At 34.2% G+C, this 23,944-nt stretch overlaps 4 protein-coding genes across 6 annotated transcripts; 1 reads left to right on the top strand and 3 right to left on the bottom strand.

Annotated features, from left to right (window-relative positions):
* Window positions 1-336: 336 nt before the first annotated feature.
* LOC101217380 (putative uncharacterized protein DDB_G0284715) lies at window positions 337-1,580 on the top strand. Its single transcript, XM_011651129.2, has one exon. The coding sequence runs from the start codon at window positions 759-761 to the stop codon at window positions 1,209-1,211; it is 453 nt and encodes a 150-aa protein (XP_011649431.1). The 5' UTR covers window positions 337-758; the 3' UTR covers window positions 1,212-1,580.
* Window positions 1,581-2,343: 763 nt separating this feature from the next.
* On the bottom strand, window positions 2,344-3,253 carry LOC101213780. The gene has a single exon (XM_004147299.3). The coding sequence runs from the start codon at window positions 3,118-3,120 to the stop codon at window positions 2,800-2,802; it is 321 nt and encodes a 106-aa protein (XP_004147347.1). The 5' UTR covers window positions 3,121-3,253; the 3' UTR covers window positions 2,344-2,799.
* Window positions 3,254-3,990: 737 nt separating this feature from the next.
* Window positions 3,991-5,203, bottom strand: LOC105434745 (floral homeotic protein DEFICIENS). Its single transcript, XM_011651871.1, has 2 exons — window positions 4,848-5,203; window positions 3,991-4,741 (listed from the first exon to the last, which is right to left on the bottom strand). Exons 1-2 carry the CDS (start codon window positions 5,201-5,203, stop codon window positions 3,991-3,993), a joined length of 1,107 nt encoding a protein of 368 aa, XP_011650173.1.
* Window positions 5,204-12,462: 7,259 nt separating this feature from the next.
* Window positions 12,463-22,618, bottom strand: LOC101217609. 3 transcript variants are annotated; one of them, XM_011651127.2, is made up of 11 exons: window positions 22,305-22,617; window positions 22,016-22,127; window positions 21,768-21,929; window positions 20,543-20,589; window positions 19,944-20,028; window positions 19,789-19,855; window positions 19,655-19,701; window positions 19,272-19,309; window positions 19,009-19,075; window positions 12,904-12,967; window positions 12,463-12,816 (listed from the first exon to the last, which is right to left on the bottom strand). In XM_011651127.2, the coding sequence occupies exons 1-11, from the start codon at window positions 22,497-22,499 to the stop codon at window positions 12,762-12,764; spliced, it is 939 nt and encodes a 312-aa protein (XP_011649429.1). In that variant the 5' UTR covers window positions 22,500-22,617; the 3' UTR covers window positions 12,463-12,761. The 3 variants fall into 3 exon arrangements, with proteins under 3 accessions (XP_011649429.1, XP_011649430.1, XP_004147362.2); XM_011651128.2 differs by having other exon boundaries at window positions 22,282-22,518; XM_004147314.3 differs by lacking the exon at window positions 19,009-19,075 and having other exon boundaries at window positions 22,305-22,618.
* Window positions 22,619-23,944: the final 1,326 nt, after the last annotated feature.

Here is a 23,944-nt window from a genome sequence, read left to right as displayed (position 1 = left end):
GATGCTCTAAATTAAGTTATCAAAATGACTTATATTTTGTTATTTATGTTATCTCGTAATAATATCAATATTTTTCATTTTGATAACGGTGTTAACTCTTTTAATTAATTACTCTCTCTCAATTCTATTGCCTCTCAGTTTCTTAAGATAATGTATAACACTGACACATGTATGGTTCAAACATTCATTAAATATATTCTTAGTTCTTTTTATTAATTATCAAGCATGTTTAACGTTTCAATTCCAATTTTTTTAGTAAGAATTTTCTCAATGAAAAATATACAAATATTTACTTTAGCATGCATATATTGGATTTTTTTATAAAAAATATCATATGATCTACAAATTTTGATTATATAGTGTGTAATTAGAATGCAATAAAAAAAGTTTTTCTTTCTTGAAAAAAAAAGAAATGAATTTCAAAGCTGTAAATGGAAAAAAACAGACTAATTTTGAGAGAGCTGAAATCACGTAACACCATTGGAAAAAAACTTTGACAAAAAAAAGTTGTAAATTAGATATTGTGTTTCTTCTCCATAAACAAACTTTTGAGGATCTCTCCACAAACTTTTTTTTCTTTTTTCTTCACAAAAGACAGAAATTTCCATGCAAATCTCGAACCAGTTTGTTTCTCAATGAGGAAAATGGAAGATGATCATCATCACAGGAAGAACATCATCATGTTCCTAACTCTTGTTTTCTACCTTTCATCCATCATCTCTTGATCAAACTCACATTCTTTCAAAACGCCAAAATTAATGTCTTTGGTGAATCCCTCAGCTGGACGTGCATTCATATGGATCGTCACTTGTTTTCTCTTCTTCTCCATTCTCAGCGGTGGCGGTTGTCTTTTGATGTACATGATCCTCCCTGAAACCGAAACCACCGCCTGGCTACCTATCACCGGTTTGTCCTTGGTCTGCCTCCCTTGGTTCTTTTGGCTATTAACTTTCTTCTATAGAGTTCTCTCACGTGCATGTGGTTTTAGAGTCTCCCTTGGTATTGGGGCGGATGTAAGTTCCAATAATGCAAATGCCAATAATAACAATAACAATAATGCATCGTCTGCTGAATCCGCTCAGCAGGACGTGGGAGAACGAGATAACGAGGACAACAACAATGCTGATCAAAGACACAGCAATTCGTCATCCAACAACTCAATAGTATCTCGTGAGAGTGAAATGCCATTAGCCATAACAATGGCATCGTAAAGCTGGCTAAAGATTTGAGTTCCATTAAAGAAGGATTTGGTTTTTCCACATGGAGGAAGAGAATTGGAGTCGTTTAATACCTCCATTTAAAATGAGAACATTGATCTTTCATGAGTGTATATATGATAGTGATGTTGTCCATGCAAGTGTAAGAAAAGAGCGGTTCTCGATCGAGCACCAATGGTGGTCGATAAACTTGGAAACATTAGACCTGTTTTTCTCTACATACGACAGGACATAGGATATAGCTAGGTGGTGAATGGTTTTAATTTTCTTTTTGCTCAAACTCCTTGTAATAGTTGAAATTTTACTCCCTTGCATATTTAAACCCATATACTATACTACTAGTGTTTCTACTTTTCCGAATCATGATCTTTAGCCACCCAAATTTTGTTCTTAGATATCATAGGAAGTTCCTTTAACGCAATCATCAGTGAATCTATCTTTCTATTCTTTTTTCTTCTTTCTTCATTCTAAATAGTTTAGATCATCTATCTCAATTCGCATAGTCAAACTAAAATAAAAAACCAACATAAATACAAGCAAATTCGAAATGGCTTCCGTTGCCGAATCTATTATCATTGGATCACCAACTTCCTACTTCCTTGACGTTCCGCCGGATCCATTGTCATCGGATCACCAACTTCCTTGACGTTCCGTCGGATCCCTTGTCATCTGATCGCCAACTTCCTTGACGTTCCACCACTTTGTCCGGAGGCACCTAACATAGCTCAAGTGAAATTTTTTCAAAAATAAGATGATTGAGTCTTCGCAATTCTTCTAGGTCCATCCAAGATTGACCCTGATTACACATTATAGTTTTTTTTTTTTTCAAATATTCCCATAAGAACATTATACCAAATTGTATATATTTTCAACTTTTCTCCAAATTCGGTATAAGATATAGAAAAATTAATACAATCTCAGTATCATCTTTTGAACGAAAAGGAGAAAAATTGTTTGAAAGGAAATGGTTCAGACACAATTTCAATTTCTCCTTCAAAACACAATGAAAAGCCTTATTGGTTAAGGGAATGAAAACTGTATGAAATGGAATGGAATGTAATCTTACCTAGAATTTGTCAGAACCACATATAAACAATCCCAGAGTTGTTCATCATAAGATATAATAAAATCCAAAAAGTATTCGTCTACTAACTTCATCATTAACCAATGGGAGCAACATTGGTTCTGAATTCTGAAATGATATTATGTTCTCTAACAACACTAAGAAAAGCCAAACAACAACTAAATCACTCTACCAAAGTCAATCAAAACACACTTAAATGACAAACAGAAGAATTGAAGAGAAACAAAGGCTCTAATCACTCAAATCGTATTAAATTTGAGCGAATGGTTTCCTTGTAGCATTCCAGCCATTGTAAAACATTATTCTTTTATCTCCTAAATTTGCATTGCAGAATTGATTTTGAACAACAACAGAGCAGTGTACTTGTCAACAACGGAAATGGGATCCCCATTAAATTAAAACAAAATCAGAACCTAACAGCAGAACAAATGAGATACAAAATCTAACCATTATCTTTAGAAGAAGAAGAAGAAGAAGAAGAACGTATTCAAAATCTGGCTACTGCTTGGAAGGAGTTGAAGTTTTATCAACTGAATTTGCTGATTGTTTGATAGATGATTCTTGTGCTTCATAATGTTTTCGAAGCTTCTCTTGTAAAATGCGTACTCTGTCCTCCGTCTTCCGAAGCTTTCTCCATCTATACCCAGCCCAAAGAAAAATTCCGCCATAGACGACAATGTATGATCCCCACACATAAGGATACTTTTCTGCATTCTCTTTGATTTCTCTGTACTTGTGTTCCAATTTGCCGAAAAATCCACTCGAACTAGCAACACCATTTAACTTATCTTCTCCGTTTTCCTCCTCGACGTCCACCATTGCGATTACCCCTTCTCTTCAAGAAAAAAACGAATCAGTCTCACAACAAAAAGATTCAAAAGCAAATTTGAAGAATCGTGAGGAATGGATGTCGAGGTAGGGGCTGTGCTGAAATGGAAGAAATGTGGGGAAATATTGATGGAAATAAGAACTAGGGTTTTTCTCTATAAGAATTTACAAAATTAGCCCCCGATTCAACCTTTTCAATTTTCACATTTACTTACCATTCTAAATTTGATTAATAATTTTAATTTAATTTAATATTTTTTTGTTTAATTTATATTAATTACCACTTAGTTGACATCTTACTATTTATAAATAAATAAATGTGCTTTATTCAAATTATACATCAAGCAACCATATGATTGGAATTGAATTCAAATTAATTTTGAAAATGATAAAATTAATCTTATAACCTTAAATCGTGGAATGTCAATTTTAATATAATGATCATTCATAGGAAAAAAGAAATAAAGTATCAAGAAGTCTTTCAATAAATAAGGAAAATATGGTATAATCATTTTATAAATGGTAAGACAAATCTAAATCAACCTTCTTATATTTATTTTAATGACAAATGGAGTTAATAGGGATAAGACATTATTGTATAATTTTTTTAATCCAATAATAAGTATTTGTAAATATTTTCTCTAAATAATATCGAGATCTCAGATCCATTACTCAAATCAAAAACCAATTAAGAAAATCCTCAAATATCAAAACTTCCAACCAAAAGGAATAGCAATTGAGATCAGAAATGATATATATCCAAAATCATTACAACTTAGAGCTATATTAGTGATCAACAAACAAAGATACAAATGAACTATTTCTACTTCAAATTAGCCTTTGAACTAATTAATCATGGCTTTAGAAGTTGTTAGGCTTCATCAAATACTCATAGCTATTGTAGAAATCAAATGGATCATTGATCACTTGAGAAGAAGCAGTATTGGGCAAAGCCATTTGAGAGGTTGAAGCATAACCCATCATCATCTGATCCTCAGCGCCGGCAGTGAGTTGTTGCATTTGCATATATGATATTGGAACAACTGATTGTGCACCAAATGGAACTCCATAATGGCACATTGATGAGTAGCTTTGTGTGTTCTCCATAATCATCCCATTTGTTGGATCATTGTAAAAACTATGAGGGTAGTTTTGGAAACAATTGTTAGTATTACTTCCATAACTTAACTGAAATTGTGGTGCTGACCCATTAGATCCAAATAGGAATGGAGACAAATTCTCAATCTCATGATCCATTTGAAGACAGCTTTGTGCCATTGTTTGAAGTTGTTGTTGTTGATGATGATGATGATGATGATGATGGAATGGCATTATGCCTTGTGTTTGCTCCATTGATGACCTAATTCCAAACATCCCATAATCAGTACTTTCCTCTTCATGATCAAATCCCATTACTTGTTTACACTTCATGTTTGCATTTAGGGTTTGGCCGCTACTCTCCACTGACGTCCCCTCCTCAACATTATAATTATTCTCCGTTGCTATCTCAATCCTTTTCTTCGCTATCTCGATCTTTGAATCCAATTCCACCATTAAAACTCGTAATTGATCTTCTAAGAGATGATCTAGACGTTCATCCCAACTTGGAAACCTAATCAACATTCATAATATAATAACAAATTAACTCACACAAAGATTGTTAAACTATAAACAAATAGTAAATCCAAACATGCATATTTAACTATAATTATAATTACCTTTCTTCAGAAACATCCTTACGAAGCTTGGACATATCAGTTTCGACCTTCTTCTTTCTTTCGGAGAAGAAATCGATAAGACCGAATGACTTGCGAACACGTTTGTAGAGACAATTAGTTTTGTAAGAAGCAATCATGTTATTGACTTCATCAGCAGAGGGCGGCCATGTGTGAAGTTGGAGTGGAGATTGGTCATTTGATTGGTTAGGGCCATGAACAACCACACAAACACGAACATCACACAATGTGGAAAGCTCGTAAGCTTTTCGCAACAAACTTGCTTTCCGCTTATGAAAAGTAGTCTTTCGAGATTTCTCATTACTTATGAGTTTCATGCTCAGTTTTCCTCTCCCCATGGCTATAATTTGAAATTCTCTTCCAAGCAAAAAAAAAAAAAAAAAAAAACCCTAAAAACGATATATTCTTAAGACTGATGAAGGAGAAGATTATCAGCGAATGATGGATGAGAGAGAGATGGCGAGCGTGGGTGAGGGCAGAGATTGAGAGGGTGGAGATTATTATTATTAGAGATAAAGTCAAACGAAAATCTTACATAAGATGTTGTTTTATTCTATGGTAATAAATGCAAATAAAATAAAATCTCATGAAATCGCATAATATCTAAATTACGGAGATCAATATTCCCATTACACATTTTGATCTCATACTACGAATTAACAAGAAAATAGAAGATTTTAATTTAATACCTAACCAGAAAAATATGTGTCTATATATATATATATACACACACATATCACTGGTTGAAGGAGAGAGCAAGCAATTGGAGAAGAAATGAATTAGTAAGTTCATAAAGAATGTTATCTCAACTTCATATTAACACATTTCTATACTCACTATCATAATATCACTTTAAAGACACAGAGTAAATGCACAACGACATAGACCCAATAACACATTACCCTTTTTGGGGTTAGTTATCCATGAATTTTGGATTTGATTTTTTAATTTAAAGAGGGTATTAAATGTTATTGGATTATTATTTGTGATTAAGATTTTAAAAAAGGAAAAGATGGATGAGAGTCAAATTTGGTTAAAAATTGAATTTAAAACTCAATTTATACCTCCAGAACATTCATCCTCATTAGATCCCACAAATTTAGGTAATAATTTTGGGAGATCCAAAAAAGGAAAAGCTTAGTTCTACCATTGAATTTAGCTCTATGTTGTTTACGTTCTTCTTACCTTTATGCTTTTTTGGATATCATTTCATTGATCAATTGCTTTTCTTTTGGTGGGATGTTTTGATGTATTTGAAGGCTCTCTTCTTCATATTTACCTAATTTATTACATTTGGTACTAAAATATGCCATTACATGCATGCCTATTATCATATATTAATTTAAATAAAGAAAGACAAATACTGATTTGATTCTTAAAATGAATTGACTTGACCACCCCATATACACTTCATCATATATATAATTTTTGCAACTTGGCATGTCATATCATATCATATCAATGTGTCTTAGCTTTTTTCTTGATTTTCTATTATGTCTATTGACTTCCTCCCTTTAATTTAGCTTTACTTTTCTCAAAAATACCTTTACAAAATAGTCAAATACACTCTAATTTTAAACATAGTTGATTAAAAGGAGCTTGTGTGCTAATTGAAGTCCCACCAATTCAAACTATAATTAAGGCCAATTGGAAATTAGAAATTAAATCATGCATATATAATTTAGACCCAAATTAAAATGAAGAGGTAAAAAGCGAATTGAAAAGGACAAATATTAATTTATAGGAACTTGAAAGTTTATAAATTATTTCTTTCTTTTCAATGTTAAGACAAAATGTTGGTTCTAATTCCTTGTACATTGGATAATGTATGAGAGAGAGATAGACTTTGAACAAAAACAATAGTGAGGACTGAGGGTGATCTTAGGGGCTATTCTTTTTTGAATAATCAAATTCTCTTTTGGTCTTTATATTTAAAGTGATTGACTTGGGACACCAAAACTTTTGAATTCAACTAATCTTCTCAGCTGCCTCTCACTACTGATTTGATGTTTCTTTTCTATTTACCTTTTCTTTTAAATGAAATACATTTAACAACATATATAAGGTTTTTTTTTACAGCTTACTTTAAAATCTATATATCTTACTAATTCCATTTCAATCTAAAAACTCTACCACCATCAAACTTGATTTAAAACTTATTATTCAAATATTAGAGTTCGATTCATCTCATCTCATTTCATTTGCATTAATTATTCTAGATATATTTTGTTTAAAAAATAAAGGTGTATAATAGGAATAAAATAGTGATGAAAAAGTTAAATTAGGAGGGAAAAAAATAGATTACGCATCACCTGCTTAGAAAAAGAGAAGTCAAAGAAAAGACTAAAATGAATATTTTCATCAACTTGAGTGAGAATTAGATGGCGGTTTTGAAAGAAACTTATCAACTTCTTGTGTTGAGTAATAAAAGCCCCAACAAATAAACGTGCAGATTAAATATAATATATATATTTAAATCACTCAACTCTTCTAATCGATCATATCAACTATTAATTGTGTAATCAATTATAAACCTTTCCTAATATAACGAACTACCGATCATATCAACTATTAATTGTGTAATCAATTATAAAGCTTTCCTAATATAATGAAGTATCGTAGATATAGATGATCTAGACTTAGATAACTAGACATCTAATATCTACCATAAATAAATATTTTTTTAAAAAAGCAACTGATCTCGATTACAACGCACTCTTTTAAAACTTTTTTATAACAGTGATTAATTTGCTTTTAAACTAGAGAATACAAATCTTCTACGACAACAACAAAAGAAGAAGATAAAAGAGCAAGATTCCTTTAAAGAGAAAATGATCCTCTATCTAGCTTTGAAGAGGCATTAGTCGAATGAATTTTAGATTGAGTTAATATATTTATGTTTAAAGGGTTTCTAATTAAGACAGTTATTTAAAACCAAAGTCATAGACTTATTTTATAGTATATTGATCTCTCTGTTTTTCTTCTAATATAATTTTTCCAATGTCGAACAAATATTTTTTTAATATTTTGTCAAAACGCAACACTTCAATAATTATTTTAGAAAATTTTCTAAAATTAGTCATCGTTGAAGCTAAGTGTGGACTTGTAATCGCTACAATTACACTCTCAAATTTTCAATTGAAAAAGTTTAAATCTGGAACTTAAACCAACGTTAAAATAGGTCACTAAATGATAAAAATTAAACCAAAAACATATCTTTACCAATAATTATATGTAAATTTTAGGATCCAATTTTAACAAATTTGAGATTTCAATTTACAATAAACAATAATTTTGAGGCTATAATTGCAAGTACCAAAATCTTGATGAATGAGAGAATAACATCTTTTGGGCAAGTGGATACATATTTTTAAAGAATTACATATTGAAAAGCAATAATTAACAAACTAATTAATTAAATTCGATTCTCCACAATAATTCATCTAAGAAATCTATCTCACCTAAACCTCTTTGAATTTGTTGATTTCTTACTTATCTACTTTGTAAATTATTGAGAATTTGAGAAATAATTTTATCAAGAATGTATAGTACTGTTGACATCACATTATATAGATTCAATATATTTATATGTTTAATCAAGAATGGGTCATATGAGATGAGCAAAAGAGATTTTTTTTTCTACAATACATACTTTGACGATATTATTAATTCAATACTGTATTAAAATATCTCAAAAACATTATAACCATACATGTAACTAATAAAAACATATGTCTAAAAAATTTCACCTCTTAACTTAATTAAGTCATTTTTGTAACAGTTATCTATATATTAATCGAAAAAGCAAAATATTTGAATGAAAAACGACTACGCAAGTTAAAGAATTTTGGTCAAATTAAAAGAAAGAAAAACGTTGACAAAAATATATGGATGACCGATGGCTAATTATACTTTAAATTGATATTAAAATTATTCTCATCACATATAAAAGAAAAAATATTAACATATTTAAGAAAAAAAAAAGTAAAATCAAACAAGTTTGTTTATTGTTTTGTTATAAAGGAAATGTTTAAAGTTTTTTAGATTAGAATTAGAAGGGAAAAAAAAAAGAAAAGAGTAATGAATTTTGTATTTTAATAATTATTTTTCTAGTTTACTTTCTTTTTTTTTTTAAGTTGGAGGAAGCAATAAATGAATCAGATATACACTAGTGGATATTATAATAATAATAATAGTAATTAAAAGTAAGTAAATGACGCCATATATATAACGTCACCAACGCAAGATCCCACACCATCACTAACGTGTCAGTGAACTATTGGATCATACTGTACCTTGAAATCATCCACTTGGCAAAATATATGAATTGAAATAGTCACTGACGTGGAATTCTTTGCTATTAGCCGAAATATATGAATTATATTTTTTTGGAATCATAGCAACCAAATTAAAATTTCATCTGCCTTTATGATTATAGAAAATTATCCTAAATAGTAAAGATAAAGTGATTCAACAGTAGATAGGGTTTATGAAGGTAAGCTGTATATAGAATATGTAATTTTATGGAAAATTTAAAAGAGTAAAAAGAAAAAGACACGTGTAAAATTAAGGTTATAAATGCGTGGGTGGCTCAAGCTCAATTATTATTATTTGGAAGGTGGAAGATAATATTATGAAAGGGGAAAAGATGAGTGAGAGAAGCGATAAGCAAAAATCAAAAGACAAAGACGGAGAAAAAATGAAGTCCGGCGCCGAACGGAAATCGAAACCATGTACTACTCCATATCCGGGTTATTCCTATTCTTCTCAATATCCGGCGTCGAGGAGCGCACTCAAAAACCAATTTCTCTCCACAGGCAACTTCGGCATCGCCGCCAACTCATCCTCCACCACCAACAAATGAATTCATCCAACTCTCTCTCTCTCTCTCTCTTCTATTTAGTTTCTATGTGCTTTGATTTATGTTAAGTTTCATCTACCATATAATGTTTTGATTTCATTCTAATTTCTCATTCCTCTCTTCAATATCTATCCTTCTTAATTAAAATTATAAATATTCCCCCCCCCCCCCCCCCCCCCCCCCCCGTCCCCTCCCACCCACCTTGTAAGATCCATCACTCGACACACGACGGTTTCACTTGCGCGTCGAGCGTTGGGACCATTCCCCACGCACGATTTTCGTTATCGGAAATGGATCACTCCTTATGCGCGGTATTAATGGTGAGGGACGGGGATGAGGAGTAGAGATGTCCACGGGACGAGGAGGGCCGGGGATGCCACTACCGATCCCCGTCCCCGCCCCCCTATCCCATCTTCATCCTCACAAAATTCTCTACTCCCCACTCCCACTCCCACTCCCATTAGGACAATCCTAATCCTAATCCTTTTCTTTTCTGAAGGATGATATTAAAAATTACTCAATCACAAAATGACTGAAGACTTAGAATTTAAATATTATTTAAACAAATCGTGGATATAAATGGTAATAGCTCAACATTGAAGATCCGTTTGATTAACCTTTGATTTTTAACTTTTACTTCTTTCTTAATTTCTTATTATGATGGTTTGTATTTTTTTTATAAAGATAAAAAAGAAAAAGAAAAAAAACTCTTGTAGTGTAAGAAAGATTTGGTTTGGTAAAAAACAGATAATAAAGTAAAAGAATTTAGTGGTACAAGATGTATTTAAAATTGATTAACCCAATAATACTAACTGCCTTTACCCATACGTCGTTAAAGTGATTTGTTGAAGATTGGTAGTGGTGGTGACGGCGGTGCCCCACACCCAACTCTGCTTATGCCATCGTCTTAATATGAACACAATCTATTAAAACTTAAAATTATTAAAATTATTAAACAAAGGGTGAAGGAGAGAAACCATACTTTCTAACACTAGACTTTACAATTTAGTTTTGTTACAAAAAAAAACAAATTGAATTCACCCAAAGAAAGTTACTAAATCAATAATCTGCAAAAACGTAGACGTATTATGTATATATGTATATACACCAACAAAACATTATACTTACTAGTGTTATTAAGTTGTATACATACCTAATAAAATCTATAACGTGCATAAATTTAAATGTGTGAAAATGATATTAGTGTTACTGAGTAAATACAAACACTCTGTAAAACGTATGACCCTCACTAATGTAGATATGTGTTTATATATAAATAAAACTATATATCTGTAACGTCTAATTACTTGCGACTTGACAATATCATTCTTACTTGTCTTAAAGACTTATTAGAGTGAAAGTTGTTCCACGAACCAATTAGAGTCATTTCAGCATGTTTTGTTTTCACTCACATCCATTCTAAGAAAATTTTCAAAAAGTCACCGAACATAGAATTGCTCCAAACTAAACACACTTTAATTTTAATTAAAGAAAAGTTAGGTAACACCAAAAGGCAAAATGTAAGAGTTCATATCCAAATTTTGATCCTTTTGAAATGAAAGCAACCATGGGATGGGCATAATGTTAGTGGACACCGACACCTCCTGAAATGGTGTATGTTCAATCATATCTTTATAAAAGAAGAAGAAAAATATAAAGTTATCTTTTTAACTTTGTTGTCAAAATATAGAGTTTATGTTGCTTAATTTGAAAAACAACTCTTTCTTCGTTCTTCTTTTAACATTTATAAAGTAATTGATTGGATAAAAGTTGCTATTTTATCATTCTAATCCAATTGCCTCACCTAATATATATAAATATATTGATAGACCTATCAATGTCTCCATTACTTAGTCATTTGCAATCGCTTTTTCTAAAAAGTAAAAAGTAACTTTTTCATTTGATTTATTATTATTTTTGTTCTTAATGAGTATATGACCCACCAATCACCACCACTTCCATATGAGGCACCAATGAAATAGAACTACAAAAGTTACAACTCATATCAGTTTCACTATATATCAGTGGTTCATGAATGCAACTCTGCATATAAACATAAATAATTTGTATACAACACATTATATAAGTTTTTTTTTCTTCTTCTTTTGTTTGGGAAAGCTTTTTCAAAAAGAGTGCATTAAAAGTTGTGTCTAGGTGAGTGAGTGAGTTTGAGTTTAGTTGATTGTTGTATTGCAATAATGGTGGTTTGTGCTTATCTCATTTCTGTCTTTGTCACAATTTGGATGGTTCTCATTGTACGAGAAACTAAAGTGTGGGGATAATGCTTTTTCATTCCTTTTTACATCATCATTTTTGGATTCCCTCTTCGTTAGATTATCTATATTTTTTTTTCGTAATAAATTTTTTGATTTGATAAACTTTTATTAATGATACGACTTTTAGATTATATCTTTATCTATTTTTACTCATAAACTTATTCATAAATATCTTTCAAATTATATCTTTATCTATTTTTATTATCGGTAATCGTTTGAATTTTTTTTTTATTTTTTCTAAAGAAAGAGTCAATATAGTTGAAAATAAATGTTAACAAAATTCAAGGGCCAAAGACTACAACCTGATATATTGGAACAAAAGCTTTTGGTTTTTTCTAAAGAAAAGTCAAGAGTTTTGAAAATAAATGTTTAAAAAATTGTAGAACGTGATATATTGGAAATTAAAATGTGTTCTACATTCTAATAATAATAATAATATTTTTCAAGCTAACTCATATGGTAATATAAAGTTGTCAACAAGTGCTGATTTGTTTGAGAAATTAATGAAAAGTCTCACACTGTGACTTGTTTTAAGCTGCACAATATATTTCAAATTTGTATCTACTCGTCATTCGAAAATTTACACATTTTCGAATCTAAATTGAGCAGAAAGCCAAAGTTAGATGAGAATTACGTAATCATATACAACAAAGAAATGTCTGCATTGCACAATCATATCTATTATTTTGTTTACCTACTCCATGTCTAACACTAGTTTTGAACACAAGGACTCAACATTTTGAAACTGTCTTGTTTTTTTTACCTTCCATCGTCATCTTCGTTATCTTGCAGAAGGGCACCTCGTGTTCTTGCCCTGCTCAAGTACAATGCTACAGTATGTTTACCATCGTTCGTGGGGAAATAACAAACAAAATTAGGTTCATTTAGTCAAGAAACCAACCTGTGATGTGTTGGCACGACATGCTTGGTGATTTTTGTCGAGCCGATATCATGAACAGATTTGTCTGTTAAGAATAAGATAATTCAATAATGAGTTCTGTGTAGCGAATAATTAAAAAACACTTTTCGTCCCTAAACTAGCATAAAACTAACGATTTTGACCCTCAACTTTAGTTGGTAACAAAAAGATAGTCCTCATTCTTGCAAATGTATTAACAATTTAGTTCCTTAACTTTAAAATGTAACAATTTAGTTCTTGTAATTTACAATTAGTAAGAACCAAATCTCTATGGTGGAAATTATTATTGTGATTGAGTTAAGTTTCTTACCCGGGTAGGTTTATAACTCATTGATGATCAAATTCACATATAAACTATGAAGACTAAGCCATTATGTAATATAAATTAACACTTAATTTGAATGAACACTTTCATCATAGAGACTAAAGTCCATACAAAGTTGAAAGTAAATAGACAAAATTTTTGCATTTTAAAGTTTAGGAAATACATTATTACTTTCGTGAAAGCTCAGGGACCAAAAGTGTTCTTAAACCTTGAAAACTGTTGGAATTCTTTCCTTTTTTTCTAGGCTTTTTCCTTGTTAGAATCCTAGAACAATTATGGAAAGATTATGGGAATGTATTCCTTATTTTCCTAAATCTTTTCCTTTTTTATTCCATTGTGTACTCTATTTATTCTCCCCTGTACCTATTGTTTTATTCATTAGAAAATAATAACAACAAACAACCGTGGTTTTTCTCCCGGTATTCGGGTTTCCACGTAAATTGGTGTGAACTCGTTGTCTCTCTTTTCAATATGGTATCAGAGCGGGACAATGAAAACACCCTAGAAACCCAAAAAAACCAAACCACTGATTAAAATCAAACAGAAGGGACAACCATCAATTTTAGTGCTGCCGTAGCTGCTGCCACCGATGCTCGGATGAGTGCTGCCATGGACGAATTATTAAGCCGGCTACAGAAAACGTCCGAAAATAATTTTTCGTCATTACCGCAGTCGTCCGCGCCGTCACCGGACCACCACGCGCCTGGTTTTCTTCCTCAGACGGCGCCGACCATCCCATCTGTCCAACCCTTTTCTTCGTCCGCGGCCTATATTGCTCCCCACGCCCCGATTTATGTTCTGCCATCTAATTCCAATCGGCTACCACCGCTTCTGCTCGTCAAATCTGTATGGCCAGCCACCCAATGATCCTAGCTACCATCCCGATGTTAAAAACTCTCAAATTCACTCAACATTTGAGGTTGGTGAATCTTCGGCATATTCCAACCGTAACGTGCAAGCTTCCTCGGGAATAGTTCATCAACAATTGGAAGGGCTTCGACAACAGATAGCAGCACTTGAGGCTACCTTAGGGACGACATCCACTCTACCGATGTATTCTGAGAATCCGGTAAACTCGTTCCCTAATGTATCCTCTCCTTATGTGACTAATACGGTGGCTCAGTCTTCCATGTATCATCTTTCAGGAGAAAAGTTGAATGGCAACAACTATTTCTCATGGTCTCAGTCAGTAAAGATGGTCCTCGAAGGACGACAAAAATTTAGCTTTCTGACAGGGAAATACCTCGCCCCCTACCGGGCGACCCACATGAACGATATTGGAAGGCAGAAGACTCTATTCTTCGATCCATATTGATCAATAGTATGGAACCTCAAATTGGCAAGCCGTTATTGTTTGCTGCAACAGCCAAGGATATTTGGGACACAGCCCAGACACTTTACTCAAAACGTCAGAATGCCTCTCGTCTATACACGCTGAGAAAGCAAGTTCATGAATGCAAGCAAGGAACCATGGATGTCACATCCTTTTTCAATAAGCTTTCTCTTATATGGCAAGAAATGGACCTATGCAGAGAACTAGTCTGGCGTGATCCCACTGATGGTGTACAGTACTCGAGAATTGAAGAGAATGACAGGATTTATGACTTTCTTGCTGGTCTTAATCCTAAGTTTGATGTAGTTCGAGGGCGTATACTAGGTCAAAGACCGATTCCCTCCCTGATGGAAGTTTGCTCTGAAATCCGCCTCGAGGAAGATCGCACAAGTGCTATGAATATTTCCGCAACCCCTACTATTGACTCTGCTGCTTTTAGTGCAAGATCTTCTAACAGTAGCAGTGACAAGCATAATGGAAAACCAATTCCTGTCTGCGAGCATTGCAAAAAACAATGGCATACCAAAGAACAATGTTGGAAGTTACATGGTCGTCCCCCAGGAAGTAAGAAACGCCCTTCCAACGACAAACAGAACACAGGGCGGGCGTATGTGAGTGAGTCTGCTGAACCTCCTCAACAATCCGATCCACACAAAAACCAAACTGATCTCAGTCTTGCCACTTTAGGTGCCATTGTCCAATCAGGTATACCTCATTCCTTCGGTCTTGTTAGTATTGATGGGAAGAACCCCTGGATTCTGGATTCTGGTGCCACAGATCATTTGACTGGGTCCTCTGAACATTTTGTATCTTACATTCCTTGTGCTGGGAACGAGACAATTAGAATTGCAGATGGCTCCTTGGCCCCCATTGCTGGAAAGGGGAAGATTTCTCCTTGTGCAGGGCTCTCCTTACATAATGTTTTGCATGTGCCCAAACTATCTTATAATTTGCTTTCGATAAGCAAGATCACTCATGAGTTAAACTGCAAAGCAATATTCTTACCTGATTCTGTCTCTTTTCAGGACTTGAGCTCGGGGAGGATGATTGGCACTGCCCGGCATAGTAGGGGACTCTACCTCCTTGATGACGATACCTCTTCTAGTAGCATTCCTAGGACTAGTCTCTTATCTTCCTATTTCACTACTTCTGAACAAGATTGTATGTTGTGGCATTTTCGTTTAGGCCACCCTAATTTTCAATATATGAAACATTTATTTCCACATCTCTTCTCTAAAGTTGAGATGACTACCTTATCTTGTGATGTGTGTATTCAGGCCAAACAACATCGAGTCTCTTTTCCCTCACAACCATACAAACCAACCCAACCCTTCACTCTTGTTCATAGTGATGTCTGGGGACCATCCAAGATAACAACCTCATCTGGAAAACGGTGGTTCGTAACCTTCATTGATGATCATACCCGTCTTACCTGGGTCTACCTTATCACTGATAAATCTGAGGTTTCCTCTATGTTTCAAAATTTCTATCACACCATTGAAACACAATTCCATCAAAAAATTGCTATTCTTCGGAGTGATAATGGTCGGGAATTCCAAAACCATAACCTTAGTGAATTTCTTGCTTCCAAGGGGATTGTTCATCAAAACTCGTGCGCCTACACTCCTCAACAAAATGGAGTGGCCGAGCGAAAAAACCGTCACCTTCTGGAAGTAGCCCGTTCCCTTATGCTTTCTACTTCCCTTCCTTCATACTTGTGGGGAGATGCTATTCTTACAGCAGCTCATTTAATCAATAGAATGCCTTCTCGTATTCTTCATCTTCAAACTCCCTTAGATTGTCTTAAGGAGTCCTACCCATCGACTCGTCATGTTTCTGAGGTTCCTCTTCGTGTGTTTGGGTGTACCGCTTATGTCCATAATTTTGGCCCTAATCAAACCAAATTTACCCCTCGGGCTCAGGCATGTGTGTTTGTTGGGTATCCCCCTCACCAGCGTGGTTATAAATGTTTTCACCCACCATCCAGAAAATACTTTGTCACTATGGATGTTACTTTCTGTGAGGATCGACCCTACTTTCCCGTTAGCCATCTTCAGGGGGAGAGTGTGAGTGAAGAGTCTAACAACACCTTTGAATTCATCGAACCCACTCCTAGTGTCGTGTCTAACATCATTCCTCATTCCATAGTCCTACCCACAAACCAAGTCCCCTGGAAAACGTACTACAGGAGGAATCACAAAAAGGAAGTCGGTTCCCCTACTAGTCAGCCGCCGGCTCCAGTCCAAGACTCTGAACCTCCTCGAGATCAAGGTATGGAAAACCCTACTGAACCCTGTACTAAGAATATGATAAGTGAGAATGACAGGTCTAATGTTGCTGTTCTTGAAAACGTGGAAGAAAAGGACAGTGGTGATGAGATTGAGGTCAGAATAGAAACCCGTAATAATGAAGCGGAACAGGGTCATACAGGAAAATCAGATGAGTATGATTCCTCTCTTGACATTCCCATTGCTCTGAGAAAAGGCACCAGGTCTTGTACTAAACACCCCATTTGCAATTATGTTTCCTACGATAGTCTCTCTCCTCAGTTCAGAGCTTTTACAGCAAGCCTTGACTCTACCATAATACCAAAAGATATCTACACTGCTTTAAAGTATCCTGAATGGAAGAATGCTGTCATGGAAGAGATGAAAGCTCTTGAAAAGAATAGTACTTGGGACATTTGTACTCTACCTAAGGGACACAAAACTGTGGGATGCAAATGGGTGTTCTCTCTCAAATACAAAGCTGATGGTACTCTTGACAGACACAAGGCAAGGTTAGTTGCGAAGGGATTTACTCAAACCTATGGTATTGACTATTCAGAAACTTTTTCTCCAGTTGCTAAGTTGAATACTATTAGAGTTCTGTTATCTGTTGCTGTGAACAAAGATTGGCCTTTATATCAGCTGGATGTTAAGAATGCCTTTTTGAATGGAGACCTCGTAGAGGAAGTCTACATGAGCCCTCCGCCTGGATTTGAAGCCCAGTTTGGTCAGCATGTGTGTAAACTCCAGAAATCTATATATGGTCTGAAACAGTCTCCCAGAGCATGGTTTGACAGATTCACTACCTTTGTCAAGTCCCAAGGGTACAGGCAGGGACACTCTGATCATACTTTATTTACAAAGGTTTCCAAAACAGGAAAGATTGCTGTTCTAATAGTTTATGTGGATGACATTGTTTTGACTGGAGATGATCAGGCAGAAATCAGTCAACTAAAGCAGAGAATGGGCGATGAGTTTGAAATCAAGGATTTGGGAAATTTGAAATATTTCCTTGGAATGGAGGTGGCCAGATCTAAAGAAGGTATCTCCGTATCTCAAAGAAAATACATCCTTGATTTGTTAACCGAGACAGGTATGTTAGGATGTCGTCCCACTGACACTCCTATTGAATTCAACTGCAAACTAGGAAACTCTGATGATCAAGTTCCAGTTGATAAAGAACAGTATCAACGCCTCGTGGGTAAATTAATTTACTTATCTCATACTCGTCCTGATATTTCCTTTGCTGTGAGTGTTGTCAGCCAGTTTATGCAGACCCCTAATGAGGAACACATGAAAGCTGTCAACAGAATCTTGAGATACTTAAAATCAACACCTGGTAAAGGGCTGATGTTTAGAAAAACAGACAGAAAGACCATTGAGGCATACACTGACTCGGATTGGGCAGGATCTGTTGTTGACAGAAAATCTACCTCTGGTTATTGTACCTTTGTTTGGGGCAATCTTGTAACTTGGAGGAGTAAGAAGCAAAGTGTTGTGGCCAGGAGCAGCGCTGAGGCTGAATACAGAGCTATGAGTTTAGGAATATGTGAGGAAATTTGGCTTCAGAAAGTTTTGACAGATCTTCATCAGGAATGTGAGACACCATTGAAGCTTTTCTGTGATAATAAAGCCGCTATTAGTATTGCTAACAACCCTGTTCAACATGATAGAACTAAACATGTTGAGATTGATCGACATTTTATCAAAGAAAAACTTGACAGTGGGAGCATATGCATTCCGTACATCCCTTCGAGTCAACAGGTTGCTGATGTTCTTACCAAAGGGCTTCTCAGACCAAACTTCGACTTTGCGTTAGCAAGTTGGGCCTCATTGATATTTACGTCCCAACTTGAGGGGGAGTGTTGGAATTCTTTCCTTTTTTTCTAGGCTTTTTCCTTGTTAGAATCCTAGAATAATTATGGAAAGATTATGGGAATGTATTCCTTATTTTCCTAAATCTTTTCCTTTTTTATTCCATTGTGTACTCTATTTATTCTCCCTGTACCTATTGTTTTATTCATTAGAAAATAATAACAACAAACAATCGTGGTTTTTCTCCCGGTACTCGAGTTTCCACGTAAATTGGTGTGAACTCGTTGTCTCTCTTTTCAATAAAAACAAATAAGCTTAAATTTTAGAGGGAACCATAAAAAACATACTAGGAGGCTTATGAAGATTGTCTACAATGGCCAAGGTATCTGTATTTAGCAACCCCTCTTTCTTTTCCTGACATATTCAAAAGTAGATTAAAAAATTTACAAACAATTAATGAGCAAGATGAAAATACGCTCCGAAGGCACCAAAAATACACCACGACTATGGTCATACTTGTACTAATTTTGAGGTATTTCAAGACAATAAGAACCCGTCTATAAAAGGACAAAGTGCTTTATTCATAAAGGGGACAGGAGACTGAATATACCTTTTCCTCGAATGTCGACTGAAGGGAGCGCTCTTTTTCTGTAAGAAAAAATGGGAAAAAAATGGAAGGAACATCTCTATTAGTGTAGATTAAAAGAAAATATATGAAAAAATGAGATCATTTAACGTGGATGTGCTAGAAAGTAAAACTTGCATGGAAGAAACAAAAGTTTTAAAGCTTTGGGATAACGACAGGGAGATAGCCTCTTGACCCTAAACAAGGATTTCCTGTTCCTTTTTAAGCAAACCATTGAGGAACTCAATACCACGGGATTTTTTTTCTCCATTCAAAGGGAAGAGAGTGATTGGCTAGAGCAGCTTTTCAGAAATCAAAATTCTGTACAAAACTAGATTGGATACAAGACATTCAACTTCTCTACCTACCATTGTCATCTTCAGAGTCTTGCAGAAGGGCACCCCTAGCTTTCGCCCTGTTCAAATACAATGCTAAGTACATCTATTAGTATTGGGAATAAATCAATTGAATTATGTGATGAATGTAACTTTGAGAAACCGACCTCCGGTGTACTGGCACCACACGATTGGTGGCTTTTGTCAAGCCAATATTATGTACGCCAGATTTATCTGTGAAGAACGGAAAAAATCGATCAGTCCTTTAGTACATAACATATAATTTCATAATACCTTAAATGGATTGATTATAGGAACATACCAGGAGAATTTGAGGCATTCATATTTTGTAACTTCTGTTTCTTTCTATATTGCCCGAGCTGAGTTTGGATATTTTCGTTCTTTTCCTGACATCAACAAAAAGTATAATCTCAAATAAGAAATGTTTAATACAAAAATAGAGAAACTCAAAGACCCATGAGTTGAATCCATAGGGGATAAGGAAGCAATTGGTATTGTAATGGAAAATGTTTTTCAACCAAGAAATGGCTAACAAAGTTACATGAGGTCATATATAATGAAAGAATAAGTGAGACATAAAGAACATCCGTGTTCTTCATTTTTAATTTTTAATCTTTTTTCTTATTAACATTTAATAAATAAAGTTTCAAAGGAAGTAAAAATTAACAAAACATATGCAGACTAATAACAGGGAACAGTATTGACTAGAGTAAACTGTTTGAGTTCTGATATATAAGAGAGGCTGTGGAAGAGAAGAAATCAGAAGAAATCTTGTTATCGTTATATTGTGTATTATTAAATGTATTTATTAATGAAGTCTATCGATAAGTATAAAACTAAAAGTGCCCATCACCATGTATCATATTTATTTACAGTGGTGCAAGACGAAGATGGATATACCTTTTCAGTTGATATCATGGTTGTCAACTGAAGGGAGTGCTCTTGTTCTGAAAGAACAGTATAGGAGAAAAGTCAATGCTACAGATGCTAAGTTTCAATGCAAGCATGCAAAAAATTGAACATTTCTGAGAAAAATCTTGTTCTAAATTTAACCTATAAATGAATATTACATCAAACTATGCTATCACAGTTACCAAAAAAAAATAATAATAATAAAGAAAGAAAAACTAAAACCATGTACATCACGTAGTTTGTTGTTCAATAAACACGGTACCCTAAAGTCTAAACAAAGTAATTTTCAAGTACAAACATTTTCAAGCAGTTCGCACATGATATTTGAGTCAGTCCTACAAAACCACACCAATGGGAGACTAAAAAGAAACAGCTTCCCAAGACAGATTTGATTGAGAGTACTGTGTTTATTTCCCTACTTCAAATCAGCTTGACTGGATTGGCCCATCACATACGAATGGAACCAAAATTAGGTATTCTTAAAGTTCACAGACACACCGGAGAGTTGACACATTCTAATATATCCATTTGAATATAAGACAATTATTTTGTATATGCATAATTCATAACAAAAAATGCAACATGCCAATGTTCAGATACAAATTTGATAGACCCCCCATAGTAAAGGTGTATTCACATAGGAATAAAAGTGGGAAGAAGAAAGAATGATTGAGAGTTAGTTAGTAATTTCCCGTAAGGTGGGCCCTTAGGAGTATGACTGTTAAAGTGGGGCCAAGTATTCTGTTAGCTTTCTTAGAGTTTGCCTATTTAGGTATTGTGAATGTTGGGGGTGGGTATCTTTTTGGCTAAATGATTTTGGTATAGACTCTCATTAGAGTAGTGTGGAGAGATTGGGGAACTCTCAAATCCTTCCCCATAGTTGATAAATAAAATTGTGGCTAAGGCCTTAACAAAATACCAAACAATTTTGTAGAATGCTGTGAGAAGTTATTTGAGAGAAATGAAAGCCAAATACCAAAATCTAGATGGAACAAAAAGGGAAAAGAAACTAAAGATGCCTATCCTTCCATCTAATTAGAATGATCCACACACTGAGCCCACCCGATCACTATATTTCATAAGAACCTCCAACATCTTTCCTTCTGTTCAAACACTATAAAAATGTATTCTTTTTTTTTCTAACCAAACGATATCGACATATTTGATGACTATAGCACAGAATATAGGCAGTCTATAGATAAGCGATGAAAACCTTTCATAAGTGAACACTCCTTTTCTTTTAATGAGTTAAAAAGCCCCAAGGACATAGTTGCCATAGCTTCAGCAGCAGCAGAGTCAACAAGTTTTGTGAGAGAAATGGAAAATACAGGCATTCCCTTTGATTTCTGAGCAATTAGTTTGACAGATGCTGCACCTGTAGAATAATAAAAAAAGGAGTGAGTTTCACAATATATTGAATGGGAAAGAGAATTTGAATTAGTTACATATCAGGAAGATTACCATCTTTCCCCGATTGTCCTTCCATACAAAGCCTTACATCTCCAAATTTCATAGATGCAACAATATAATCAACAAACTCTGAAAAAGCCCCTCCAATTCCAATGTCATCTCTCTGTATCAAAGATTACATAAAATAGTAGAGCTTTTCGCACCAACAAATTCTAAAAAACAATCCCATTTCATCATTTGCTAAGAGGAAAAAAAGAAGCAAGAACAACATATTAATAGAAATCAAAGAAGAAGGATGCAACAAAGAGACGACGTACAGGGAGAAATCAAAGATGCCCACCATATCCTCAAGCTGGAAAGCTGATTTGGTGGATTCCCAAGTGTTAGAATGAAAATCAGTAACAAGAAATCTGAGGTGCGAAGGATTTGGAGAATAAACATGGAACAAAAATTGGAGCAAAGAAAGTGAACCCCTGTTTACCCACTCCACTCTGGTGGGTTTACCAAAAATTGGCGCAAAATCTTGAAGCTCCATTTTCAACTGTATAACTCTCAAGGGAGGCTTTCGATTCGTTCTATTGGTTTTACAACCAAATGAGCTTTGTTCTTCTGTTTCTGCAATGGAGGTCACAACCGTTCTTTGGGCTGCCCCAACAATGTTAATTAATTATTAGTAATTATTATTTTTTCTTCTTTTATAATCTTTTGGTTTAAACCCTATTTTGTTACCAAATTTTACAAGCACTTTTAGAGAGAGCCTTACTTTGATTTCAACAAATGATGAAAATTCTTCCTAATTTTTCGATAAATATTTCATGTCAATACTCAAACATAATCAACATTCTTGAATTAATTAATCAAATAAACAAAAAAAAAAACTAATTTTGTTCTTTTTTTTCCTCTTCAATTCTCAACTTTCTCACATTTTTTTTTTTCAAATTGAATTTTTGAAGCAAATAAAAGAACATTGAGAATGAGAAAAGAAAATTGACACTGGCTTGGTAAGATAAACTAGAAATAATAAAATTATAGTGTGAAATGGTAAATAAATGATAGCACCATAAATATGTTATCTAGCTTCACTTAATTCTAGGTTCTTATTATGTTTGATTATTTTACTGGTTTTAAGCATCAAAGAAGCACAATTGAGTGTAAGGACGAAAATGGAGCTAAAACAAACTATCTCTAAGAAGCAATTAGGCAAAATTTGACGACACATGAGAAATGGATAGTTTCTAGGTCATATCTTTTGATTTGGATGATCGTTTTTTAGGTGTATGACTACTTGTATTTGTTTTTTCGTCCTCTATCAATAAAAGAAGTTTCAATCAAAACGATGCATGTTTCTATCTTTTCCACCTGTATGAATATGTGAGATCTTTGTTCTTTCTAGTTTCGAAGAATTAACAAAGGCCATGGCAACATACACGACCATACAACCAATTTTTTTTCTTCTTTTATAGATATAACCAATTTTTTTCTTCTTTTATAGATATAATTGATTGAATTGGTGATTATAGTTTAGTAAAATTAGAATAATAATTATTAAAAAAATCCTAACAATTAAGAAAAAGAAAAAAAAGGTGGGGGGTAATAGAGTCAATTAGCCATACAACCAATACCATATAATATATAGTATTAGGAAACACCAAAAACAAAGCACTACAAATGCTTCCCACCATCAAAGGAAAGCTTTCCATAACCTCTCCTCCTTCGCCACTTCCACCTCACTCAACCCCGTCTTGAACACCGCCAGCCCTCTCCGCGTCACGATCCCGTAATAAACTTTCCCGTCCACGCCTAATTTGAAACTGTCTGTGAAGTGAAACAAGAAACAGGATAGAAGCGCATAAGCCCAAGAGGAAGTTTATATATCATCATCGTGTTCACCCGCGTGCACTCCCCCTTGCCGGAGACCGACGGCAGAAGCATTTCGAAGGTTAGGAGAGTGCCGGTTGGAAGGAAGTTTACTAGCTAGCA

The sequence above is a fragment of the Cucumis sativus genome, chromosome 2, assembly GCF_000004075.3.
Source record: "Cucumis sativus cultivar 9930 chromosome 2, Cucumber_9930_V3, whole genome shotgun sequence".
Lineage (NCBI taxonomy): Eukaryota > Viridiplantae > Streptophyta > Magnoliopsida > Cucurbitales > Cucurbitaceae > Cucumis > Cucumis sativus.
This window is presented reverse-complemented; position numbering and strand designations above follow the sequence as displayed.

Excerpts from the sequence above, each read along its gene's own strand:
- LOC101217380 (XM_011651129.2), top strand. The coding sequence starts at position 759 with ATGTCTTTGGTGAATCCCTCAGCTGGACGTGCATTCATATGGATCGTC.
- LOC105434745 (XM_011651871.1), bottom strand. The coding sequence starts at position 5,203 with ATGGGGAGAGGAAAACTGAGCATGAAACTCATAAGTAATGAGAAATCT. Across the intron at positions 4,742-4,847 it reads AAGGATGTTTCTGAAGAAAG|GTTTCCAAGTTGGGATGAAC; the intron begins GTAATTATAATT and ends AATGTTGATTAG.
- LOC101213780 (XM_004147299.3), bottom strand. The coding sequence starts at position 3,120 with ATGGTGGACGTCGAGGAGGAAAACGGAGAAGATAAGTTAAATGGTGTT.
- LOC101217609 (XM_011651127.2), bottom strand. The coding sequence starts at position 22,499 with ATGGAGCTTCAAGATTTTGCGCCAATTTTTGGTAAACCCACCAGAGTG. Across the intron at positions 21,930-22,015 it reads AGGACAATCGGGGAAAGATG|GTGCAGCATCTGTCAAACTA; the intron begins GTAATCTTCCTG and ends ATTATTCTACAG. Across the intron at positions 20,029-20,542 it reads CCATGATATCAACTGAAAAG|GAAAAGAACGAAAATATCCA; the intron begins GTATATCCATCT and ends TGTTGATGTCAG.